This window comes from Phoca vitulina, unplaced genomic scaffold (assembly GCF_004348235.1).
Source record: "Phoca vitulina isolate PV1807 unplaced genomic scaffold, GSC_HSeal_1.0 scaffold11, whole genome shotgun sequence".
Lineage (NCBI taxonomy): Eukaryota > Metazoa > Chordata > Mammalia > Carnivora > Phocidae > Phoca > Phoca vitulina.
In genome coordinates, this window is record NW_022589714.1 from 43,118,527 (window position 1) to 43,146,423 (window position 27,897).

Consider the following 27,897-nt stretch of genomic DNA (forward strand, 5'->3'; position numbering starts at 1 on the left):
GGGAGAAGCAGGTTTCCCGCTGAGCAGGGAGCCCAGCAGGGAGCCCAGGTGGGGCTAGATCCCAGGGCTCTGGGATCATGACCTGAGCTGAAGGCAGATGCTTAACCGACTGAGCCACCCAGGTGCTCCTGCAAAAGCAGTTTCAAGTACCACTCCTCAGCCACATTGCTGCTCTAAGCCCTTCTGTATAGACAGGTTGAATCACCATTGTCTGTCAGGGTCATTTTTGAGTCACCTTTCATAATGTGCATTGCTCTTTATACCACGCAAAATGGCCTGGCCACCCAACACTCATAGAGCACACCATCACCTCTTACTGCCCACTGTGGCGAATTATTCATATATTGTCATAATTTTTAAAATGGTAAACATTTCAAAATCCATTTGGAATAGTCCAAGGGAATTCATGAAGATAAACGAATTTTGAGTAGGCTTATTTGGGAAGGAGAAAAAGGGCATACTTTTCCAGTAACAAATGCTAGGCAATACTTAACTAGCAAGAGGACATTCTAAGTAAGAGAAAAGGCAGTTGAAGATATAGAGGGTAGTGGGAGAGCTCTGGAATCAGGCACAAAAATTAATAGAAGCCCAAGATAGACAGATTTGAGTTGGTCTTATTTTTTCAAATAATTCTAATTTTTAGACTTAAATGAGTTATATTCCATGGACTTAAAGAGGTTTTTTTTGGAGGGGGAAGAGTTTTCCGATGTGGTCTCTGAATTATATGGAGATTTTTAGAAATTATGGAGCATGCCATAGAGATTCCACAAAGCTAGAAATGAATAAGGTCAACAATTAAACAATTATTTTTGAACACATGTTATGTTATGCTAGGGTTACAGTGATGAATAAGATACAGTCCCAGCCTGAAGGAGCTCAGAATCTGGGTGGGAAGAGGAAAGAAGTAGAGAGACTTTGTTAGAGGAGGTAACCCTTCAGACGGACTTTATTATGATGAATCTATAAGGGACCCAGTGAGCCTGGGTTTTTAGACATTTGCCCCCTAAAAGAAAGTCATCTATTTTCAACTTTTACAAAAAGGAAAACATATTCAGAAAATGGCAAGTTAGTATTTTTGACACTATGCCCTAAGACAAGAATCTGATCAAGGATTCTTAAATAATGTCAGTAAGCAATTAGGAAAGAGTCAACATTGATTCACCCTAAACTAATTCCATTCACTTTTTTGATAAGGTTATAAAAATTCATAGATCAAATGAATCCAATTTATTTAAGAAAGTCTCTCAAAACATCCTTGGGGATATAAAGAGAAATTGAAGGTATATGAAAGTACTTGGATTGAAGTCAATTGGAAAATGTCCAAAACTGTTGCCTAACAGGATAAGAGGATAGGAGTGTTCATGGAGTGTTGTTGTTCTGCTCTATTAGGTGTCTAACAAATTATTTGGATGAGGATATTTTCATTTATAGATAGCACAAAATTGCAAAACAAAACAAAACACCCCAAAAATCAGTTCCAGAAATATCTCAAGAGATTGTAACATTCTAATTAAATCAGTCATCAAATAAATGTGTGTGGGGGGGGTGGGTTTCATAGCATGGTAAATTTCATAGCATGGGTAAAAAGTGGAGCAAATATGGTAGAATTCTTCAAGTGCTATTTACTGGCAACACAAGATTTAGATTGCCCAGATTCCAATGTCCTCTGCTGTGGTGAGGCTACATTAGAAACAATATATGCAATTCAGGGTATCACAGTGCCTGCTATATTTAAAAAAAAAGATTTTGAGAAACAGCTGCTTAAGACACACTTGAAGGAACTAGAGATATTTAGTCTTAGGGAGCATGATAGTCTAATTCAGGGATATAGGTAGGATTGACACAATCAAATATGTCTTTTAAAAATATTACTCTATCTGCAAGGTGGAGAACAATTGGAGGAGACAAGAGTAAATATGGGGAGACTAATGAGGAGAGACTGTCATGACCTAGGTGGGGGATAAAGGATATTTGGAGACAAATAGAGGTAAATTGAACAGGAATAAAATGGATTGGATACCCATGTGTAGGACACAGAATGAAGGAAAGTGATGAGGTGGTTTTGGGGGAACATTAGGTCCAAGATGCTGGCAAGTCATTTAAGAGACAATTATCAGACAGGCTCGTACACATTCTAATTTAGTGTACAGAGAATTTGTGGTTGGAAATAAGGGTATGGGAGGCATCTGAATAGAGTGAATATCAACAGAGATGGACGTTTATATGATCTTTTATGGTTCATGGGCCACTTCAACACTCAGTATAGCTCTTTGCAACAAAGCAAGTCTTTTTTTTAAAGATATTTATTTATTTATTTATTTATTTATTTATTTTAGAGAGAGAGAGTGTGTGTGTGTGTTTGCAAGTGGAGGGAGGGACAGAGGGAGAGGGAGCGAGAGAATCTCAAGCAGACTCCCTGCTGAGCATGGAGCCAGATGCTGGGCTCGATCTCATGACCCTGAGCCAAAATCAAGAGTCTGATGCTTAACTGACTGAGCCACCCAGGTGCCCCAGCAAAGCAAGTCTTATTATGGCATTACAAAGACATGAAAACCAAAATTATGTAAATTTGCTTAAGATTTCAACACTAGTAAGTGACGAAACAGGACTTGAAACCAGGTGTCCCAATACCAAATTCTAAAATCATTGGTATGTGACTTTTAATCCCACTATAGTGCCTATCCAGTGGTAATCAGAGCTATAGAAGAAGAGCTTTCCAAGGGGAAGAAATATGATGACCACAGCTTGAGACATGCCTGTTTTAGGGACTAGAGAGAAAAGGATCTAATAAAGGAAAAGGAGACAGCAGTTAGAAAGTGCCAGAACACGAGGAGCCTGGGTGGCTCAGTTGGTTAAGCTTCTGACTCTTGATTTTGGCTCAGGTCATAATCTCAGGGTTGTGAGATTGAGCCCTGTATTGGGCTCTACGCTGGGTGTGGAGCCTGCTTAAGATTCTCTCTCTCCCCCTGCCCTTCCTCCCCGCCCACCCACCCCCCACTGTTCCCTGCTCATGTGAGTTCTCGCTCTCTCTCTCTCTAAAAAAGAAAAAAAAAAAAAAGTGCCAGAAAATGTTTGATTATAGAAACCAAAGAGGGGCAGGGTAGGTGGAGAACTTCCAGAATGAGGGGATGGCTATCATTCTCAGGTATTGCCTAGAGGATCAGGATACTCAATTCTGAGAACAGACCACTTTCTTTATTGCACATTTGCCTTTTTCTCATCATTCACTCTCATTTCACTTGTTTTGTCTTTAGCTCTTGAACTAGATTATAAATTCCTTGAGGGCAAGGTCTATGTCTTACTTTCCTTCTAGTCTTTGTGCTGCCTGATGCAGAGCTGTAGCCATAGACTGATATGAAATGTGAAAGCTCTCTGCATGCAGATGATTAATCATCACTAAAATTTTTCCAAAGACACAGGCTCTAGTGCCAAGAGCACATTTGTTTAAAATGTGCGCTTAAATTTGAATGAATCTGCCTAAATGCTGCCATCTGTTCTTAGGCAGTTTCAGAAATGTTTTAATACAATTTTACCTTTAAAAGGACAAACGTAGGGGCATGCTTATGAGACATAAAGACACCCTTAAATAAACACAGAGCAGACACCAGCACATTCAATCACACTTAAAACAGCTACACATAAAGAATGTTTTCTGAGGTTTAAGAAAATTTTAGCTAAGAGGACAGCAACTACTACTTCATGCAGGAAATATTTATGAGAAGTTACAAAATTGTAGGCATGGACTCTGACAGCATATTACTGCATTTTAATTACAGACTCCAGAAATACAATTTAATTTGATGTAAATTTCACATTCCTTTGAAATGGGTCCACTCTTCCATTATTTGCTAATGGCCACATTTTGCTGTGATTTCAGTGTATCCATGTAGATGCTGAAGACAGCTGTTGGGGATAGTCTCTGTGTTATTCATTTATATCAATCGCCAATTTGACTTTTGTGACAGTACTGTAGAATTTATCGTTGTGTGAATATAACAGTGAAATGAAACCCATGTTTAAGTTCTGCAAATAACTTCCAGTCACTTTCAAGACACCTCAACTTAGGTTCTAAATTTGAGTTGCGGTTTTGCAGGCACAGTTATTTGCCGATCCACTTCAGCATGCAAAATCACACACTGGCCAGATCTGGGTATAGTAATTGTGGCAACGAGTAATGGGTCACATTTTCAGCCCATTTAACTCACTGGCTACATCATCACCAAAACAATGCCAGTATTTTGACATCAGTGTATTTTGCTACTTGGTATAAATCAACAATGGTGTATATCAAGAACTCCTATTTACAGAAAGAAATTTCTGGTTAAAATAGCATCCAAGTGTGTTACCGTATCTGAATACATGAGCATCCATATGGAAATTGTTTCATTAACTCCCATTTTGCAGAGGTGGAGAGCTGCACCCATTTACTTATGTGAGCACTCATTTGGAATATTTTTAGATGATTTTTTATTTTTAGGTATCAGAATTTGCTTCTGATCATTTTAAATACATAGAATATTACAGATACAATTGAAGTCCTTTTGTTGGCCTTTTGCTTTGTATCCCTCACAAAGGCAACTCTTATCATTAATTTGCTGTGTCCTTCCAAACCATATTTTTGTACTTTAATGACCTAAGTTATAGAGCCATGAACAAATTTTTTAGGTAACATTGCTTTTTTGATTACCTAAATTCTATCACAGGTATCATTTTGATTATCTAAGTTTATATCATTCTTTAATATGCTTTTTTTCTTCAGCATTTCAGAAATCCCATCTGTCAATCTATCCAAAAGATGCTTCATTTTAACTTCTCTATAGTTTGAATTATCCCAGTTTATTCATCTTTTCCACCACAGATGTTCATTTAGGTGATACATCTTGCACCAATTTTTTACTATCCCCAAACAGTGTTGCAGTAAATGTTCATATGTGTGTATATTATCCACACCTTTTCTCTCTCCTGGTGTTCCCTGTTTCAGATTTCTCTCCAGGAAATACCTCGTAGTCTGAGACTGGGTTGTAGGTTATATGCATCTGCAACCTTATCACATATTGTCAAATTGCTCTCAAAAATGGATTCTTTTTTTTTAAATTTTTTATTGTTATGTTAATCACCATACATTACATTAGTTTTAGATGTAGTGTTCCATGATTCATTGTTTGTGCATAACACCCAGTGCTCCATGCAGAACGTGCCCTCCTCAATACCCATCACCAGGCTAACCCATCCTCCCACCCCCCTCCCCTCTAGAACCCTCAGTTTGTTTTTCAGAGTCCATCATCTCTCATGGTTCGTCTCCCCCTCCGATTTCCCCCCTTCATTCTTCCCCTCCTGCTATCTTCTTCTTTTTTTTTTTTTCTTAACATATATTGCATTATTTGTTTCAGAGGTACAGATCTGAGATTCAACAGTCTTGCACAATTCACAGCGCTTACCAGAACACATACCCTCCCCAGTGTCCATCACCCAGTCACCCCATCCCTCCCACCCCACCCCCCACTCCAGCAACCCTCAGTTTGTTTCCTGAGATTAAGAATTCCTCATATCAGTGAGGTCATATGATACATGTCTTTCTCTGTTTGACTTATTTCGCTCAGCATAATACCCTCCAGTTCCATCCATGTCATTGCAAATGGCAAGATCTCTCATTCCTTTTGATGGCTGCATAATATTCCATTGTATATATATACCACCTCTTCTTTATCCATTCATCTGTCGATGGACATCTTGGCTCTTTCCACAGTTTGGCTATTGTGGACATTGCTACTATAAACATCGGGGTGCACGTACCCCTTTGGATCCCTACATTTGTATCTTTGGGGTAAATACCCAGTAGTGCAATTGCTGGATCGTATGGTAGCTCTATCAAAAATGGATTCTTAATGTATATTCTCACCAGCAGTATATAAAAGTTCCCATTTCCTTGTATCTTTACAAACCTTATCTCATTAGACTTTGTTTTTTTTTAATTTTGTCAGTCTGACAGATGTGAATGAAATAGTTTATCATTATGGCTCGAATTATTTGTCCTGATTATTTGTGAGTTTGAGCACTTTTTTTCAACTTTTATTGACCATGTTCAGGTTTCCTCTTTATGGGTTGCCTGTTCATATCCTTTGCTCATTTTTTTCTGAGTTGTCTTTTTCTTATTGACATGTGGGAGTTCTTTATTTCAAATATTAATCTTTTGTCAGCTGTATGGATTGCAAATATCATCTCCTGGTCTTCTAAATTTGTGGTAGATTTTATCACCCAGAAGTTCTTCAATTTTGGATAATTTGGTCAAATACTTTCAATCAATTCATTTTTGTGTTTAATGTCTTATCATAAAAGATCCATTACTAGGGGCGCCTGGGTGGCTCAGTCGGTTAAGTGGCTGACTTGTGATTTTGGCTCAGGTCATGATCTCATGGGTTATGAGATTGAGCCCCATGTCAGGCTCCACGCTCAGTGGGGAGTCTGCTTGAGATCTCTTCCTCTGCCTCTCTCCCCACTTGCTCTCTCACTTTCTCTCTCTCTCAAATAAATCTCAAATAAATCTTTATTAAAAAAAAAAAGATCCATTACTACCTTGGGTTGACTATGATATGCTTCTGTATTTTCTTATATTAGTGTTAAAATTGTGTTATTTTATGCATAAGTCTTTAATACATTCTGGAATTTATTCGTGTCTGGTGTGAGAAAGCAACCTAAATTTATTTTGTTTAAGATGGAGAGCCGGTTATTGTAGCACCATTTGTTAATTAGTCCATCCTTTCTCCACAGCAGTGTGATGTCTCCTCTATCTTATACAGAGTGCTGAAATGAGCCCAGCATGTTTTACTGTTTATCTGTTCCTGCAGCAACACCACACTGTTTTAATTACCGTGGCATTATGATATACCCTGATGTATAGCAGGACAAGTTCCCCTCTCTTGTTCTTCTTTCACAGAATTATTTTTGTTATTTTTTAATATTTGCTCTTCCATCTGTGTTTTAGAATCAATTTGTTTGTTCTGTTCCACAAACATAATGTGTGGTATTTTTATTTCAATTGCATGGAATATATAGGTTAATACAGAGAAATTAATATAGAAATGAATTTTTAGTTTTCCCATCCCTGACATGGTATATTAATATCTGGACACCTTTTACTCAGGTTTCCTTTTTGTATCTTTTAATATAATTTTCCCTACAAATCACGCATTTTTATCAGATTAGTCGTCTGTTATCTCATTGTCTTTGTGGCCATTAGAAGTATTGTATTTCCTGATTAATTATTGCTGGGTTATTAGAACTTTCTTGATTTGGCATGTTGATCTTGGATCCAGCAACCTTGCTAAACTTCTTAGTTTTTAACAGTTTATAGATGCTCCTGCATTTTCTATGTGGACCACCATATTTTCTGTACATAATGATGTTTTAATCTCTTCTCTTCCTGTCACTATGACTTGTATTTCTTTTTCTTATTTATTACATTGGCTGGGACCCCTGTTCACTGTTGGGTAGTAGCAGTGATACTGGGCATCCTCTGGGTTGTGTTTATTAGTGTATATATATATACACTATATATGTATATATATAAGTGTATAATGAATTCCCCCACTGCATCCATTTTCACCTTTTTTCCCATGACATTCCCATTAAGCATTTGCAGTATGGCTAGCCAAGGTTAAGGTAGGGAGTGTGGCCATGTAATGAAATTAAGTTATCATATTAGTAAGAGGACCCACACTTTACTTCATTTGAACCCTTTCCTCACTTTCTGAATTAACCCATCCATGTCTGTTGTCAGTCATTCAAGAGACAGTATATTAAAAATAACTCACTTTGAGAGATCTCAGCTACAAGCTTTTTTGTTGAGTTTGACAGCATTAGCTTCATTAGAAAGGTCATACCATTACAAACATAAATCTAAACTTTTTGATAGTCTGCCAAAATTCTCATTGTTCACATTAATTTTGTTTTGCACTTTCATTTTACAGACTCCAATGAACCAGGCTTCAACTCGTTCCCACTGCATTTTCACTATTCATTTATCAAGCAAGGAACCAGGATCTGCAACTGTCCGGCATGCTAAACTTCATTTGGTTGACCTGGCTGGTTCAGAGCGAGTTGCGAAGACTGGAGTAGGGGGCCAACTTCTAACAGAGGCCAAGTATATCAACTTGTCCCTACATTACTTAGAACAGGTGAAAATGGGCACAATGGGGTGTAACTGTATCCACCATTTGCTGGTAGACTTTGCATCAGGCACTTGGCTAGCATTGTTGTTTTATTGTTTTCTTCCTTTATTTTGGTAAAATATACATAACATAAACTTCATCATTTTAATCATTTTTAAGTGTACAGTTCTGTGTCATTAAGTTCACAGTGTTGTGTAACCATCACTGCCATCTATTTCCAGAACTTTTTCATGACCCCAAACAGAAGCTCTGTACTCATTAAACAATAATTTTCCATTTCCTTATGCTCCCAGTACCTGGTGACCTCTATTCTACTTTCTGTCTCTATGAACTTGCCTGTTCTAGATACTCAAATACGTGGAATCATACAATATTTGTCCTTTTCAGTCTGGTGTATGTCACTTAGCATAATGTCTTCAAAGTCCATCCATGTTGTAGCATGTATTTGAATATCATTCCTCTGTAAAGCTGAGTAATGTTTTATTATATGCACGTGCCATGCCCTGTTTATCCATTCATCCATCAATGGATGCTTGGGTTCTTACTCCTTTTGGCTATTGTGAATAATGCTGCTGTGAACAGTGGTGTAGCTACTAGCATTTTGTATATACCATTGCATTTAAACCTTACAACAGCCCTATACTGTTGGTATTAATTATTCCCATCTTAAAGATTTTAAAACTCAGGTCTTCCTGAGGCCTTCCCAAGGTTACCAGCTAATGGTGAGATGAGGATTCGAATCTTGAATTGCTTGGCTCCAAAGACCATGTTTTCTCTCACTATACCTTATTGTTTTTGTTTTTGTTTTTGTTTTTTCTCAGTACTGCTTTTTGGCAGCATTAATAATAATTTATTATAGAGGCTGTTAAAACTAATTGTTTTTATTATAAAATTTGTAGTGGGTGTGAGTATAGGTTATAAATGGCCTCCCATGGCCTATCTTTTCAGGCTAGTAGATTAGTTGTGGGAACATAATTTAGAGATGACTGATATCTTTTCAGCTTCTGGTGACTTCATCTAGCTGGTGATTGTGATCCTATGAAGGTTCTCTTTGCTTTAGCTTCTTCCCCTGCCAACCCCTACCCCAAGTTTACTACAGTCTATCCCAGTTTATGCTCTATTTTTGATTTCTGAATCTGACTCCAAGTGCAAAGAAAGCTCGTCTGAATTTAGCTAAATAAATTTTCCAGGAAAAAAAAAAAATCCTCATCCCTAAAATGAGCATATTGAATTAGATGATTTCTCAAGTTCTTCCAGCTCCATGAGTAAAGTGCTGTGACTTGAATGTTAAAGATGGCAACTGCTTCCAAATTCTAAGAAAAAAAAAAAAGAGAAGCATGATCAAAAACTAGAGAAGAGAAGTACAGAGTATATTGGCAAGGCAGAAGGACTTTCTAATGAGTGTTGGAGGCTAAAAGATTTGAAAAAACAAACAGAACTCCCCCCCTTTTCTTTTACTGCCTAATAAACCCTTTTGAGACTGATATTGTCCTGATGTTAAATGCTTCCTAATGGTCAAGTTGGCTGAGAAAGCAGATTGAGAGAAACCTAAGGGAGCTGTATCTGAACAAGGTGCATGCAGTTAGGCTCTGACTAAATGAACCCCAGTAAGGCAGCACCCAGAGATTAATGGCCTGCATGGTGTTCAGATGATTTTAGTGTTTCTGACAAGACTCAGCCTTTCCTACCTCTTCCTTGCTCAAATATTACATAGTACTTTTGCTTAACAGAGCTTTTTACTTAATAGACCACTTATAAAACACTGACATGAGAACATAATGGACTATATTCAAAGTGCTTTATTTCAAAGAAATATACCCAGTTGTTTCTGATGGTAGCACTGTCTGCTTTAATCCCCATTGTGCCCATCTGTTCATACAAAATTATATTCATTAGTTAAATCAGAATTTCCACCAATTGTTATCACTCAAGGAAAACCTTCTGCCCCTAATCCTCTCTCTTCATTCTACACAACCTTTGCAAGCTGCTACTTCTCATTAAAGCTCTTCCTCTCCCCACATCTCTTCTCTTCAAAATTCTTATAACATCAGCCTCATGTGAGTAGTCTTGGTGGCTCTATGCATTTGATTTTCTATATAATGAATTTATTTATTTACAAGGAGCAGTAGTGTGCTGAGGACTGCGCTAGGCACTGGAGCATAGTGCTGAACAAAGTAGAAACGGCCCTTGCACCAAAGGTCTCAGGGGCCAGTGCAGGGAGATGCGCATGGAATAAATAGTCATTAAATACTTGGCTGTCCTCCAGGTGAGTTGTTCAGAGAAAGGCCAAGGGGTAAGGAGAGCTTGTAATGGGGGACCAGACTTCGGCTGAGGAGGGCAAAGGGAATGAAAATTCTCTCAGGGCTGATATTAAACAGAGACTCAAAAAACAAGTAGGAGGGAACCAGGCAGGGCTGGGGTTAGAGCATGTCAGGCAGTGGGAACTGGGAGTCCGTTAGCCCTTAGCTCCAGTCCAGGGGGTTCAGTTCAGCCAGGGCCACAGCAATACTCACATGTCATTGACCTTTGGCTTTCTGAATGTCAGTTATCTGTTTCATGTGCATCCAACGCATCACTCCAGCTGTTAACTACTTACACTGATCTACAAATGTCTTCCTGGAGGTTATGGCATAAGGTAACAGAGAGAGAAGGAGGGGAAGATTAGCATGAGAGGGAAGAGGGACAGAAATATGGAAAACTGCAGGATATGGACATAGATACGTGGGGTTGAGTAAATCTAGGAGTTGTGGTGAGAGAGGAAGTAGGTGGGTAGTAGAGAAATTTTGGTATTTCACATAGAAAGAGATAAGCGAGAGAGAACTAAGGAGTATAGGGGAAGGAGAATAATAAAAAGAGGGGCAGATACTATTAATGAAATAACGGAATTCAAGGACTTTTATACCCAGGTTTTCTTTATGCAGGACTTGATTATGGGGTTAATGAGACTGGAAGTGTAACACATTTTAGTTTAACTCCATTCATTCATTCATTCATTCATTTCACTCATTCATTCAACAAACTGTGACTAAGTGTCTTTGAAGTGCTATGAGTTACGTTAGACAATGGGAGTAAATACACAATTGAGAAATGGTGCTATCAAGTTATCCAGTGAAGGAGCAAAGCATATAAACAAATCCTTACATATGGTCAGATAAATGCTGTATTAGCAATTCATTAATTCATGTAATTAATTACATCCTCTCCATCTCAGTTTCAATATATAGATGGAGATGTCCTAGGGAATAGAAAATTTGGTAACCTCTCTTACACTTCTTAGCCCACGTTGGTTATAGAAATCCCATGCAGAACTGTCATTGCCTTTCTGGCCATCATTGTGGACCTTACACCTGCTCCCAGGGTACAGCCTTTCTGAGTTGAATGCACCTTATTGTGCTTATAAGTAAATAAATTTCTGTTTGTCAGAGTATTGTTGGTTTTGGAATTTTCCTTGTGTATGCAGTACTCTTTCCAAAAAGTCTCCTCGAAAACATTTTAAGCCACAATAACAGGGTACATCTCAGCCCTAGAAATTAAGTCCATGGAAGAAAAGGAGGGGAGCATGCATACTTGTTCTTACCATAAGCCTCACTGAGTGCTCCTGGTGTGACCCTCGGTCTCTGTCAGCCCAAACATCAAGTGAGAAACCACTGGGAACAGAGTGTTTGCTCTCTGCCTCTACAGAAATCAGAATCTGGTTTTCCTTCAGCCAGTTATCCACCATAAGTGGGACTTCTTCAGAGTTTCAGTTTCCACTTGGCTTCCACTGAATGTGTGTGTTCAGGAGAAAAACTAATGTTACCAGTGCCAGTTGTAACCACTCCAAATCATTGTCAGTTTTCAGAGGATAATTTTCCATGTGCTGAGCTCTTTAAAAGAAAATCTCTTTAATTCATTGAATAGTAATCTGATTGATTGATTTTAAGAATAGTTTCTAGGTACTTGAAGATATTATTAAGTATAATGTGAGTTTCTACTCTTTGTTGCTTAAAGAATGCCTTCAGGAACATTTTTTTTTTTTTTTTTGTATTTATACATGAAATTCCAAGTGGGAGTAAACATTTAAAAAAAAAGTCCAGGTTGTATAACCATCTCCTTAGCCTGTGCCATTCAGATCATTTGGTTCCGGGCCAATTTAGAGAGCCCAAAGCAACCCCGTAAAGAATAATCCATCTTTGCCTCTTTCCCGAATACCAGCCATTTCTGGGTCACTCTGAAGATCTGTATCTTCTCCAAGGGGTCTGGACTTATTCTGATATTCCCAGGCTCCTTTAGAGCTGAGAAGATGCCTGTTCGGAGCTCTCTGGTAGAGAAATGGCCCAGGACTGGCTTTATATAGCTGTAACAAGTGTCCAGAGGGATCCTAAAGAACATAGCCTGGATACCTCTGCAAACGGAGTGCTTTTTGTTTTACTATCCCAGAAACAATCTCTATTCATCTTTAAAACATTTCTGTGAGATAGGCAGGTATTTTAATCCCACTTCTACAGGTGAGGAAACAGAGACTAATAAATTTAAGAGATCTGCCTAAAATTGCACAAGTGAGGCAGCTAGATTCTGCCTCTAAGTCCGGGGTTCTTTCTTTTATTATGCACTGCTTTCATTTTCCCCATTTTTAAAGACCATGCTTTCCAATCCATAGCCGCATTTGGAATTTTAATTATTCTCTTGAACCATTTTAGAACCCTTTCTGGAAAGGGCGTTGGAATTGCCTTTACAACATTCACTGCAAGAGTAGCAGCCATGAGCCCATCCCAGATCTAGGAGCAGACCTTGACTAGTCTAAGCCAGTTGGAGCCTCGGCTGTAGTGATTGGTTCAGACATGGGCCCATGACCCAAGTTGGTCCCTAGGGAAGCTTGGGATATATGTTTAATGATTAGAGAACTTTCTGACATCAGTTATAAATAAGGATATTTGGCAGCCATCCCGTGGCCATGAAGAGAGGCAGACTTCTACAACATAGAAGGTAGAGCAGAGATATTGGCGAAAACTAAATCCTTGGTGGCAGCACTGACCTTTTGGGTTATGTGTAACCTAAAACCTTTCCTATTATAGTTACATAGGCCAATAAATTTACCTTATGAATAAATCCAGTTTGGGCTACATTTTCTGTTACTGCAGCCAATAGCAAATTAACTAACCCCATTGAATTTAATACCAGCATGAAGTTTAATAAGCATATCCTCCTTTATGTCATCTAAGTTGTCATAAAGCTGTTGAATAGAAGAGATTGTTTCCTGGAGCAGGAAAAAAAAAATAGTGACGTTTGTTTTATGAAAGAATTTCGAAGTACTTAGAACATTGTCAGATACTTAATTATGATTCATAAACAATAATGCCACCCTCTCACACATCTGTCAGACCAACCCCTGTTTGGTCTGGTGTTTGGCATTTGGGCCTGCCTTGATTGTTAGAGATATTTCATTTGTCCTCTTGGTTCTGAGGGTCAGGAGTTCTACTCAGCATCCCCTGCTACCACCTTGCCACTCAGATTTGGGTCTGCCACGTTCCCCACTTCCTTTCCAATTACATCGAAACTCAGTTCCACCAAATCTCATTCCATACTATTGATCCTCGTGCTGTCTTCCTAGGTGAAGCTAATTAATCTACTCATTTATTTATTTATTTATTTATTTCACATAAAGTTGTCGAACACATGTTGTATTAGTCAGATTTCTTAATCATAAACTAGAAAACCTACTGTAGCTAATTTAAGCAACATAGAGTTTATTAAACATAAAGAACCTCAAGAAAAGTTAGAAAACTGGGCTTGGATACTACCCAGCCCAAAGCACAGCAAACAAGAGACACATCTAACCACACCACTGAACTGCTGTGTGAAATATTACCATTATCCCCCCTTGGCACCCAGGACAGTAAGTCCTGGCTTCCAGAAAGTTCCTGCAGCTGCCTCAAAGGAACCAGATGCCTTCGCCACCACACTCTCCTATAAATCTGATCTTCCTCTTTGTGGCCACCACCTCTCATCACTCACCTCCCAGCCCCACTCCCACCAGAGTGTCCTTTTGATGGAGCTAGGTCTCATGTAGAACGTTGAGTTGTAAGAGAGACAGGAAGTGTTGCTTCATAGTAAGTGAAACTAGAATGGGGGTTATCCTGAGAACTGAGTAATAAGACAATGTAGTTTCTGCCCCATGGACTGGGGACCAGACACTGCTCTAGGCAGTGGGGTAGAACTGTGAATGAGAGAAACAAAGTCCCTGGCCTAATGAAGCTGAAAGCCAAGTAAGGAAGCAAATTTAAAAAAGTAAATAAATGAATAGAATTTCAAATAGTGATAAGAACAGGAAAAAAAATGAAATAGATTAAAAGCCTGGAGATAGGTATGTTACATTTGACAAGGTGTTCAGTGAAAGCCCTTGTGAGGAGACAAGATTTGAGCAAAAATTTGAATGATGTGAAACAGGAAGCTATATGAAAATCTGGGCAACATTCTAGATAAAAAGAACAACAAATTCAAAGGCGTGGAGACAATCTTGGTATGGTGGAGCAACAGCAAGGCAAATGCGGGCTATGAAAGCACAACAGAAGATGAGGACAGATAGGTAGGAACCAGATCATGCAGGAGTTGGGTCATTGTGGTGTTTCAGGAAGCTACGGGAAGGTTGTAAGCAGGGAAGTGACTTGATGTAACTTATATTTTATAAAGATTTGTCTGTGGAGAGTAGACTGGGGGTGATGGGCGGGGAGGGTGGGCAAAAAGAGAAACAAGGACTGAGTCAAAGCCTTGTGTAGTCCAAGGAAGGGATGATGGAGGCTTGGCCTGGAATGGTGACAGAAGAAGTGGGAAAAGTGGTCCAATTCTGGGCATGTCTTTTAGGTAAAACTAATAGAAATCACTGATGGATTAGATGTTGGAAATGAGGGGAAATAAGGATGATGCCCAGGGTTTTGGCCTGAGCCACTAGGTGGATGGTGATGCCATCAATAATGATGGGTAAAGACCAGAAAAGAATCAGATTTGTGGGGAGAGGGGTGAGAAGGTCAAGAATAGACATCCAAGTGGAGATTTAGGGTTGCCACAGAGACAGCAGCTCAGGGAACAGGTGGAAGCTGATGATATCAGTTGAGGAGATGTCAGGATATATATGTATTTAATGCCAGGGGATTGGATGAGATTCCACAGAGAGAATGTAGATAAGAAAGAGAAGAGGATCAAGGACTGAGCCCTGGAGCACTCCAATGTTTATAATTTAGGAAGAAGGAAAGGAAGCATTCATTAACTAGTGTTTGAGGGAAGATGAAAACCAGGGAAATGTGGTGTCCTGGTTACCAATGAATAAAGTGTTTTTCCAAAAGGAGGCAGTGAGTACCTGGGTTGAATGCTTACTCAACTCAAAAGTCTAATAAGATGGCAATAAATGCTTTGGGTACAACAGGGGTTGCTGAGCCTTGGCAAGAGCCATCTTAGTCTTTAGACTAGTGGGCATGCAGGGTGGGAATGATCCAAGTGAGAGAGAGAAATTGATGGAGAAGAAAAGGGATAATTTTAGGAGTAAGGTAAGTGAGAGGAGAAGGAGAGAATAAGGGGCTGGCCTTAGAAGGAGCAGTTTGGTGACACAGGAAGGGCAGAGTGTGTGGGGCATTTAGTGATGGGACAGCAGATGGTTCTGGTCTGGCTGCTCACATCTAATGGAAGGGTGTGTGGCCATCAGCTAAGACTAAAGGCAGGAAGAGGAGGCTGGGTGGAGGTCTGAAACAAAAGGATAAGATGTGAAAGCCTCATTCCTGAGAGTGGAGAAGTAATTTTTGAGAGAAATTATCACAGGATATCTGGTTTATAATAAAATCTGTGGTCATGAATTTAAAGCAGGACCAGTGGTATTGTGTGTTTTTGCCCCAAACAGCCTTTGAAAACAACCTTGTTTTATAAACCAAGGGAGTAGAACAAGTTTTGATGGTGGGGATTACACACCTGAAGGGAGGGAAGGTTAGAACAATGGTAGGTGTTATTAGAGGTATTTTCAAGAGTCGGGTCCTTGTGATGCCTCTGAAGTCACATCTGTGGGTGTCTTATTCCTCATACTTGGGATGGACATCCTAGCACTGGGTTCATCTTCCTAGGAAAACCATGAACCCCTGGTGGCTCCCTTTGGGGACAATTCCACAGCAACCTTTCATCCAGCTAGTACCTTCCTATTAAGTGAAAAGTAAGATGAGCAAGCCTTAGTTGAACCAACATAAACTTCCTCCATCACTTAGAATGGTAGCAAACATGTATACAGCACTGAGCTAGGTACTTCTCAAAGTAATTTGTACATTTTAACTCTCAGTCATCCCAACTCCCTACGAGGTAGATGTTATCTTTTCTCTGTTTTACAGTTGAGGACACTGAGGCAGAGATGTTGAGTGACATGTCCTAGTAAGGCTAGAATTTGGACCTGGACAATGTGGTACCAGATTCTTGGGTCTCCACACTAACCCCTGCTGTCTCTCATAGTTCTTATTTACTGCTCTGCCTCTTCTGCCTTAAAGATGGGTCATAGAGATCAATTTTGGTAAGATTTTAAAACTCTGGCATGATTTCCTTTAGAATTTTACATGAATTTTCCAATGGCTGAAGACAAGATAATAATGTATCCTATTCTATGCCAAGTTATATCATCTGTCCAAAAATTACAGCGTTCACAGTGGTATGTTTTTGCTAAGTTTACTTCCCTCCATCTCTACCATTATTGTACCAAATCATGTTAAGATATTTATTTTGAACCCAAGTTTTAGATGTTACCCTGCATTCAGTTATGATTTCTGTTTGAATTTTCACTGCAGTTGCAGCTTAGCTGAGCTCCAGATGTGCATTGTCTGCTAACCTAATGCCATTATTTTTCTACCATGCCACAGGTGATCATTGCTCTTTCTGAAAAACACCGTGCACACATTCCCTACAGGAACTCCATGATGACCAGTGTCCTAAGAGACAGTTTGGGAGGGAACTGCATGACGACCATGATCGCAACGCTGTCTTTAGAGAAAAGGAATATCGACGTATGTTGGTTCTTTCTGGAGATCTCAGTCTGAGTTTCTGTTGCTAGTTTATGAGATGGCGTTGAGGGTCCTGGGTGGGTTTCCATCTTTTCAGCTGGGTTGGGGTATGCTTTGAGATGTAAACACCCTACAGAGTTCACAGCTTTGGCTGGTTTGCCAGCAGTATAATTACCCCCATTTAAGAATGGACTTCACACAGGCCAGGATGGTGGGAAGAAGGCTCAGACACAAATTTTGGAAAGCCTGCTGCTGGGTTAGTTATCTTGGCCAGAGGACATGAGAGAGGAGACCCATTAGCTTCTGTTCTGTTTAGCTCCTGATTACTAAGATACCTTGGAGGCATCTCTAGGATGTGTCCCTAGACCTGTCACTGAGTGCAGCGCACAGGATGCTTTGTCAAGGGCTGGCTACTCACTGGCTTTCCTGGGTTGCTTTAGACTCAGCTTCATGTTTTATGCACCACAGTCTAATGCTTGGGATCCAGACTTTCTCCAGAAGAGGAAAACAAGAAGTGGCAGGGTGTCTTCCAGAACGAGGCTAATCCCTAAGTGCATTCTAAGATGTCTCACAAAGCCTCTTTCTGGCCTGTTACAAATGTTTATTTTGTAGTCATTCAGGTTTGTGGATTACAATAGTATCTGCTATGATTATGACATATATGTGGCTCTGGTTTCATAGATTAGTAGTTGAAAACTACATACAGTCACCACATAGGATTTCATGATCTCCCACATGTTTGGCATGGATCATTTTATTAGGCCAAAATAAAATTTTAATAAAACTGATATTCTAGAGCAAAGCTTCCTAATTTGGAGGTATGTTCCCTCATTGTGTTTTATACACATCACTCTTTAGATGTGCTGCTTTCTTCTGTGAACAAAAATTAAGGTTTATCTCTCTAAGCCATAACATTTTAAGGAGTTATTTTGCTTTATAGGAGTCGATATCTACCTGCAGATTTGCACAACGAGTGGCGCTCATAAAGAATGAAGCTGTTCTTAATGAAGAAATCGATCCTAAATTGGTAAGCAGCTTTGAACTTACGAGGCTGGAAGAAAAATCAAAATGGATCAAAGATTAGTAAAACTTGAGGGGCACGTCCTCCATACCAGGCAGTGTTCTAAGTATTGGAAACATATCAATTTATTAAATTCTCACAAGAAGCTTATGAGTAGATGTCATCTCCATTCCCGCTTTACAGATGACAAAACTGAGGCACAGAAATGTTAACTAACTTGTTGAGAGTCACAGCCTCCACAAGTGGCAGAGCCAGGATTCAGGTGCAGACGGTCTGATGCAAGGACCTGCCGCCTGCAGTCCCATCAGTCTGCTCCTAGGATAATGAAATGAGTCCTGAGGATGCGTGTGACACAGTCGTGGCCAGTTATATTTACATGCAGGTAGTAGCCGTTCAGAAAACATCAGTTTAAGTTTCTAGAGATAATAATAATAGACCATCTTCTATAAAAGCTAACAGAAAAAGAAGTTTTAATGGTTATTAAGTAGAACTGTATTTTGCACAACTGTCCTATTACTTACTTTAGAGACAAAAAAATTAATCATTGGGGTGCCTGGGTGGCTCAGTCAGTTAAGCATCCAACTCTTGATTTCAGCTCAGGTCATAATCTCAGGGTTGTGGGATTGAGCCCCGTGTTGGGCTCCGTGCTCAGTGAGGAGTCTGCTTAAGATTCTCTGTCTCCCTCTCCCTCTGCCCCTTCTCCTGCTCCCTTGCTTTCTCTTGCTCTCTCAAAATAAATAAATAAATCTTTAAAAAAATTAATCATTGGTTGGGTCCATGGAAAAATAGCCAAACTTCTAGTTTTATAACAATGAATCCTGCTTTATCAGAGTGCTTTTTTAAAGCAAAAATATTTGCAAGTTCCATGACTCAGATCCTCATTTTAAATGCAGATGTTTTCTCTCTATTTTGTTAGTCTTCTCTAAATGAAATACAACATGGAATCAACTTATGCCAACATTGAAAATGTAGAAATAAAATATTTCAATTTTGTACATTCCCAAATTAAGATTATATTACTTTTCAAATCACTCAGCTTTTAAAATTTTCTCTAGAACGTAAGCTAGTGTAGGCTTAGCAGTACGCATTATAAAAAAGGGTGTGAAATCTCACCAACACTGCTTCATTTATAAATTCCTCAAATTCCAAAATAATAATAATAATAATAATAACCTTCTCAAATTCACTGTTACCCATATTAATTATTTCCTTCTGATTGTTTGCCCTGTCTCCCTGAAATCATTGCGCTGAAGTATAGAGACAAGGTTAAAAGAATAATGGGGTTACTTGTTTTACCCTGCTTGCCTCAGGAGCTTGAGCAGCCCAGATGGAAATCTCTTCTGGAGAAACCAAGTGGGTGAGGCAGGGCCTCTTTGCAGCACAGGCCCTGGTCACACAGTGCCCCCGCTGGAAGAAGGAGTCAGAATTCTAAGGCATGAGTCAAGGGGAAGGGAACTCATAGGATGACTTCTTCTGCCATCCCTGCCTCACCAGCAAGCAGCCCTGTAGCGTCACAGCCTGAGAAAGACAGCCGTGAGTTGTTAGCCTGAAGACAAAAAGTAGTGCATAATTGAAGGAAAATGAACATACTAAATGCTGGAGGGTTTTTTTCTTTAAATTTGGCTAGAGAAACTTTGAGGGTACTTGAGGAATGTGAAAAAAGGTGAACATTGTCATGTGTTTGATGTAGGGCTGCAAGAAATGTAAAGAAGAAAGAAACCTGAATCAAAGCTGACAGCTGTTAATTGAACAAATATTGAGGTCTTCCTTGTTAATTTTAGCCATTCTGACGGGTGTGAGGTGGTATCTCATTGTTGTTTTCATTTATATTTCCCTGATGCCAAGTGACACTGAGCACTTTTTCATGTGTCTGTTGGCCATTTGGATGTCTTCTTTGGAAATGTCTGTTCATGTCTTCTGCCCGTTTCTTGACTGGATTATTTGTTTTCTAGGTGTTGAGTTTTTAAGTTCTTTATAGATCTTGGATACCAGCCCTTTATCTGATACGTCATTTGCAAATATCTTCTCCCATTCCGTGGGTTGCCTCTTAGTTTTGTTGACTATTTCCTTTGCTGTGCAGAAGCTTTTTATCTTGATGAAGTCCCAATAGTTCATTTTTCCTTTTGTTTCCCTTGCCTTTGGAGACATGTCTTCAAAGAAGTTGCTGTGGCTGATGTTGAAGAGGTTACTGCCTATGTCCTCCTCTAGGATTTTGATGGATTCCTGTCTCACATTGAGGTCTTTAAACCATTTTGAGTTTATCTTTGTGTATGGTGTAAGAAAATGGTCCAGTTTTATTTGTGAGGTGATGAGCACTGGGTGTAATATGTAACTGATAAATTATTTAACACTATATCTGAAACTAAGGATGTACTATATGTTGGCTAATTGAATCTAAACAATAAATAAAATAAAATAAGATTTGTAGGTAAAAAAAAAATATATATATATATATATATATATATATATATATATATATATATATATATTGAGATCTTCCTGGTGCAGAACAATCTGGTAATTGACAAGTATTATCTCCTGGTCTCTTTTATAATGGCTTCTAAAAACTGACATTACTGTTCATGACTTTATGGACAGAGCTTTTCTGAAGCACAGGTGGCAATTGCAAATTTGTCCTCAAAACCACCCAAAACACAACTTGGATGGGATTTCCAATATCTTGCTCTCAAAATCCAATGGCACATGTGGAACCAGCCCTCTAAGATCAGGATCACCAGGGTTTTGACTTGCTTTCTTTACAAGTATTAATACCTCAGTAAGACAAGGTGATAAAAGGATTGTAAAGAGGCCAGAGTCTTTCGTGACTCATATGGGCCAAAATCTAAGGACAGGGGTGCCTGGGTGGCTCAGTTGGTTAAGTAACTGCCTTCGGCTCAGGTCATGATCCTGGAGTTCCAGGATCGAGTCCCACATCAGGCTCCCTACTCAGTGGGGAGTCTGTTTCTCCCTCTAACCCTACCCGCTCTTGTGCACTCTCTCTCTCAAGTAAATAAATAAAATCTTTAAAAAAAATCTTCTAAGGATGGCTCTCCTTACAAAGTTTCTACAGTAATTTGATGGGAGGTGTGACTGTAATAATCTCAAAATCATGAAAAGTTGGCTTAGTTTTGAGATTTCTGTTCAGTGACAGAAGTTAATTTGGTTGTTAGATTTGACTTTGAAAGCCTTAGCAGAAGTAGAAAATATGGCATCAATATTAATTTAGTTGGGGGGGGGGGAGATACAAATGAATGACTCACATAGTTCCTGTCTAAGGATTTTCACTCTGCAGAGCTTGATGATTCTGAGCATGTTTTTGAAAAGAAGCAAACAACGAAAACCCACTCAATCCTGTGCATTTAAATGAAATTCTAGGAGGACTGACATGTTCAAAATACTCAGTATCCTATTCTTTGTAACTTCTGGTCCTGTCAATGTGGCAGAGATAATATGAACTCCACCTATATATAAAATTTAACAAGCACTTTTGAAATATATGTCTGAGGTTGAATAAGGTAATGTAATTCTCCAGGGCCCAGAAACCAAGCTGAAGCTGCAGTTGTCCTGGAGTAAAGGGATGAAGGGAATTGTAAGAAAGGCATCAAAGTTGGAGCCCTGGAATCTTGGAAGATGGATGATGAACCCATGACATCCTCTCTACTTCCCAACATAAAACCAGTGAAAGGGTGAGCCAGAAAGGAAAAAGTCTGCCCACTGGCACAGGAAGATGCTAGGGAAGCTTATCTGCCTTAACCTGAACTTCAGGTGGAGCAAAAGATGGTTTCTCTGGAAATTTGAAATCCTAAGGCTCTGCTTCCCATGGGTTTCAAGTTCAAATTTACAAACTCCCTTGGTCTGGTAGACTCCAAGCCAAGAAGTTAGATAAAGGAGCAATAAAATAAATCCAAAAGAGTAGAAAGACAGGAATTAAAAAGTGTAAAAATGAGCGAAAACAAAACCCAAAGCAAAGATACAGTGGAGAGGAGTAACCAAACCTGAAGTTGATTTTTAATCTATTAATAAAATGAAAAAATCTCTGGAAAAATTAATGAAGAAAAGAATAAAGAGGCAGAAATCCACACAGTATTTGGAATGAAAAGAGGCCTTAACTATAGGTACAGTAGATAGCTTAAAATAATGATAAATTATGGCAGTAAATTTAAAAACAAACAAAATGGACAATTTCCTATAAAAACATAACACTGAAGCTAATGCAAGAAGAATTTATTTTATTATTTTATATTTTAAGAAGAATTTTTAAAAACATGAATATATCTATGACTAACAGACTCAATAATAACAAAGCTACCAAAAGGAGAGAAAGAAAAAGAGAAAGAGGAAAGAAGGAACGGGGGAAAGGGGGAGGAAGGGGAAGAGGGAAGAAGAGAAAGAAGGAAGGAAGGAAGGATGGAGCAGACTCCATGTTTTTTTTTAAGTTTACCAAATATTGAAGGAAGAATATAAATTGAATTCAGTCTGCCAATTCTTGTTTTAGGAACTTTGCATTATGATTATTAATACAATATGTGGTATCATGAGCTAGTTGGGTTTATTTTGGGAATTGAAAGATAATGTATCATTAGAAAACATGTTAGTGTATATAGTAAAAGAAAAAGAGCCATGGGAAAAATAAACACCAAATTTCAGGTAATGGTAATGGGGGATTCATTTAGAGAAGGCTATACAGAGGTTCAGGCTTCAAAAGCATCTGTAAGGTTTTATTTCTTAAGCTACATAGTAGGTATATTGATGTTCACTTAAGCTAAGTAGTGGGTTCACAAGATATCCTTTATATCTTTTTGTATATCTGAAGTAGTTCATGCTAAAAAAAATCACCTGAATCAAGGTGATTCGTCACATTCACAGTTGAAAAGAGAAAACTTATATGATCACATCACTAGATGCAGAAAAAGTATTTTTAACATTAAACATTCACCCATAGTTTGAAAAGACTCATCAAACTATGAATATCAGTGAACAGCCTTAAAGTGATTAAGGGTATCAACCAAAAACTACAGCAAACATTTTGAAGGTGAAATGTTAGAAGGAGTAAGATAAGAATCAATGTCTGAAGCATTATACTTGGAAGTCCTAGCTAGGACAGAGACAATTAAAAAAAAAAAAGGTATGAGGATTTGAAAAGAAGAAAACATCTGTCATTACTTGCAAACAATTTGATTGCTTATATAGAACATCTAAAAATATTTAATGATAAACAGAACCAAAACAATGTTCAGAAAATTATTTGGTACATAATCCATACATAAAAATTAATTGCCTTCCTATAAATCAAAAGCTAACAATTAGAAAATGTAATTTTACAAAAATTTCATTAATAATAGCAATAAAAACTTTAACATTCTAGGAAAAAAATCTAATTAAACATATATTTATAGAGAACATAAATCTTTACTGAAAGGAATCAGTGGAAAGCCATACTATGTTCATGGATGAGATGATTCAACATCACTAATTTGATATGTCTTACCAAATGACCCATTTTTTTAAAAGATTTTATTTATTTATTTGACAAGGAGAGAGCACAAGCAGGGGGAAGGACAGGCAGAGGAAAAGGGAGAAGCAGGCTCCCCACTGAGCAGGAAGCCCGATGCGGGGCTCCATCCCAGGATCCCCGGATCATGACCTGAGCCATAGGCAGACAGTTAAACAACTGAGCCACCCGAGTGCCCCCCAGATTACCCTTTTAATCAAATTTATTTCCAGTTAAAAATTGAGGAGGACCTTTGGTGGAATTTTACAAGCTGTGTCTCAAACTTATACAAGAGAACAAATGACCAAGAATAGCCATATCTATTTTGGAAAAGAATAAAATGGAAGGGGCTTATTCTATCTAAATGTCAAAATTTCATAAGATATAATAATTAAAATAGCATAGTATTGCTGCACATATAGTCAAGTACATAAATGTTTTTAACTAAGAGCCCAGAAAAAGACACATTTATATGTAGAAACATGTTATATAACAGAATTATAATAGCAAATCTTACACGGTTAGCCATATAAAAAAATAAAATTAGATACATATCTCATACTTTATACAAAACAAAAGCCTAAATGTGAAAAACAAAGCTTTAAAACTTTTATAAGAACATATAGGAAAATATTCCTATGGTTTTAGGTAAAATAGATTTTAAGAAGACACAAAAACAACTCATAATGGAAGAAGTTGATAATAAAATTATATTGAAATTTAAAATCTTCACTTAACAGAAAGAACACAACAAAAAGCAGGATGCCTGGGTGGCTCAGTTGGTTAAGCGTCTGCCTTAGGCTCAGGTCATGATCCTGGGGTCCTGGGATCCAGCCCAGCATCCGGCTTCTTGCTCAGCGGGGAGTCTGCTTCACCCTCTGCCTGCCACTCCCCCTGCTTGTGCTCTCTCTCTCTCTCTGACAAATAAATAAAATCTTTAAAAAAGTGAAAAACATGGCATAGATTGGGAGAAAACATGTACCTTGCATAAAACTAACAAAGGATTCATGTATAAAGAAGCCTGCTGATCAATAAGGAAGAGAAAAACAACTCAATTGAAACATGAGCAAGAATATGAATAAGTAATTTATAGAAAAGGAAACCCAAGCAGCCAATATCCATGTGCAAAGATGATCAACCTCCCTAATAATCAGAAAATGCAGATTAGGACTAAATGAGGTACCATTTTACACCTTCTGGACTGGCAAAATTAAAGCGTCTGTCAATACTACATACATAGTGAAGTAAATGTGGGGAAACGGGAACTTATATATATTGCTGATACAGAATGTAAGTTTATACGACTACTCTGAAGAGCAGTTTAACAATATATGCTAAAGGGAAGATGCACATACTCTACAACCACACAGTTTTATTTCTAAGTGCACCCTATAGCGAAACTCACATATGTGCCCAGAGATTTATAGTGTTCACAGCAACACTGTTTGTGATAGCAAAGGTAAAAATCCTAAATGTCCATTGACAGGACACATGGATAAATTGTGATATATTCCTTTACTGAAACAGTATATATCCATGAAAATTAATGAACTAGAGCTACATGAAGCAGTATAAAGAATCTCAAAAACATAATGTGAGGAAGAAAAAAGCAAGTTACCATTCCATGCAGCGTGGTAACATTTACATAGAGTTTAAAGCATGCAAAATGATACCATCTATTATTTATAGTTACATCCATACAGATGGAGTAAACATATGAAAACATGCAGGGAAATGCTCCCCATTAAATGCAGTACAGTGATCACCCCAGGAAAGACAGAAAGGGAATAGGAATTAGGGGCTCCAGTTACACAAGCACTGTTTTATTTGCTAAAATGAATTCTAGAATGATTTTGACAAAACGTTAAGATTTAACAAAGGCTGGTGGTAGGTACAGAGGGGTGGCTTTTATATCATTCTCTGGATGTTTTTTGTATCCTCGAAATTGTTTATATTTTTCAAAGATGTATGTTCTCTGTCCCCAAGTTCCCTTTAATGAGGAGTTGACATTTATTCCCCCGCCTTGCCATTTGTAGATGATTATACGCCTACAAAAAGAAATCCAGGAACTGAAGGATGAACTGGCCCTTGTCACTGGGGAGCGGAGGACGGAGGTGCTCACAGACGCAGAGCTGCTCCAGTAAGCCTGCAGACTTGTTTCTGTGTCTTTAACAGTGGAAGTTTGTGTTAACTTCTTTGTTGGCCCTAATGTTACGAATTCACCTCAAAGCATGAAGGTCTCCTGGGACAGTCTGAAATTGCATTTAGGCGCCAGTTAAGAGTGGCGGCTTTCCACGAAAAGCTGGATAAGGCTGGCAGGGTTTTTGCCGCCTCAGCTTTGAGGGAGTAGAGAACAGAGCCTATAAAGGGTGGGAATATCCTTCTCATGCCAGCTGAAGAGAAGGGCTTGTATAATAGTCATGCAATTTTAAAACATACACACCAAACACTCATAAGCTGCGGATCTCAGATCTGAAAGGAATTCAAGAAACATCCTTTGTATTAAAAAGCATCTTGCTACAAGCACCAATTTATCCCATGCCAATGTAGCTCTCTCCTTTAATAAATAGATGGCCCATATATTATTGTTCAAACACTGGAAATGGGAATGAAAGCAGGGATTCAGGGCTTTTCTACCAGTGGCAGCATCTTTCAGGGCCTTTTATACCTGCAGCCATGTGGCATATCCGGGGCATGGTGTGGCTCTCGTTCTTTCTCTGATCATGAGCCACAGTGGTGGGCTTTCTTGTTGTTTCTGTGCAGCTCACAAAGCATTTGTGGAGTGATAATAATGGGCTGGGCTTAGAAGGCAGTGATATTCTCAATTTCCAAATGAGAAATAGAGCTACACGAGATTTTTTTAAGGGTTTAGTATCATTTCACCTAGTCCTCTCCCAACAGAGAAAATGGTAAATAATAGAGATGATGAAAGTATTTTCTTTAAACTATTTCATGGCTGCGCCCAGAGGTAGGCCTAAAGCTTGAGGAGCCTTAAGCAAGGTTTCTGCTATAATCAAAGCTTTCACTCCTCTAGGATACCATTTCGTAATTCTAGAACACTGTGTTTAATAATAGGAGAGGCTCCTAAGGCTTTCCTTGCAAATTCACTTTGTGGCATATATGCAATTAAAGTGAAATATATTGCCAAAAGAATTTTGAAGAATTCCCTGTCACTCCTTGAAATAACTTGGGATAGCTTAGATACAGAGAAACTTCAGAGAAACTTCTCCAAGTTAAGTATTACTTCCCTCTGATGCCCCCTTCCCCTCAAAGAAAGGAATTACCAATTATCATCTTCTATTATACCAGTTATGACATCTATGATCTGAGATGTCTCTTCAGAATTTTGATCTTCAAGTCAGGGTTCAGCCAGGAAAACAAAACCATCCTAGGCCTCCCAACAAAAGGAGTTTAACATAGGAAATCAGTTGTAAGGAGGTGGTATTGTAGGAAATACACAGCACCCCAGAGATCAGGAACAGCAGGGGGCCCTACACCCCTGGGAGTGGAGAGAGGATGGTAGAAGCTTATGTTAACTAATGTCTAAGACTAGAGCTGACCAGAGGAGCTAGCCCGTGATGAGTGCTGGGGCCACCGAAGAGCCTCAGGTGTTATCAGAGGCGTCATCCTGTCAGCGAGCCCAAGCTTCTCTCTCACACCACTTCCGGTCTTCCACCCGTGGCCCCATTGGCTGAACTGGCCCAGAAACCAGGTGTTAGGAGGGTCAGAGAATGTAGTTTCTGGTGATGCAGGGTCAAAGAGGGGAAAAACAGAAATAGGATCCAAGAGTATAAAGGGAAATGGCCAACATATCAAATAAGTACCAGAGTATTTTTTCTTTCTCCAATTCCAGTATATCCTATCTGTTGCTTAGGAGGCTCCATGTAAGGATAAGATTATGCATGTGGTAGTTTCAAGATGACCGTTCCCTCCACTGCACCAAATCTGAGGAATTATAGAACTGATACAAAGAAACATCTGAATCTCTAGCCATACCTAGGAATAAGACATAAACCTCTCAAGGGACTAGAGGCTTCAAGGAATTCCTAGCAGATTGAAGGGTGGGGTTGACCGAGAGCCACCAGGTGCGGACTGGAAAAGCCACATCTCTGCGTGCTGGCACCCTGGAGCGGGAGAGGGCTGGAGACTGCCCGCGAGGGTTTGGTAGAGCCCTGATAGTGGGAGCAGTTTGTCCTGTGAATCCCTGTGCACTCC

The 27,897-nt window shown here is 38.9% G+C and overlaps 1 protein-coding gene across 1 annotated transcript in view; it reads left to right on the forward strand.

The window, feature by feature from the left end:
* KIF6 (kinesin family member 6) overlaps nt 1-27,897 on the forward strand; it is a 422,557-nt gene that overhangs the window by 126,111 nt on the left and 268,549 nt on the right. Inside the window, exons 7-10 of the mRNA XM_032409883.1 lie at nt 7,968-8,174; nt 17,030-17,173; nt 18,111-18,197; nt 25,719-25,822. Of these exons, the coding sequence (XP_032265774.1) occupies nt 7,968-8,174; nt 17,030-17,173; nt 18,111-18,197; nt 25,719-25,822 (542 nt within the window). The remainder of the gene's footprint in view (nt 1-7,967; nt 8,175-17,029; nt 17,174-18,110; nt 18,198-25,718; nt 25,823-27,897) is intronic.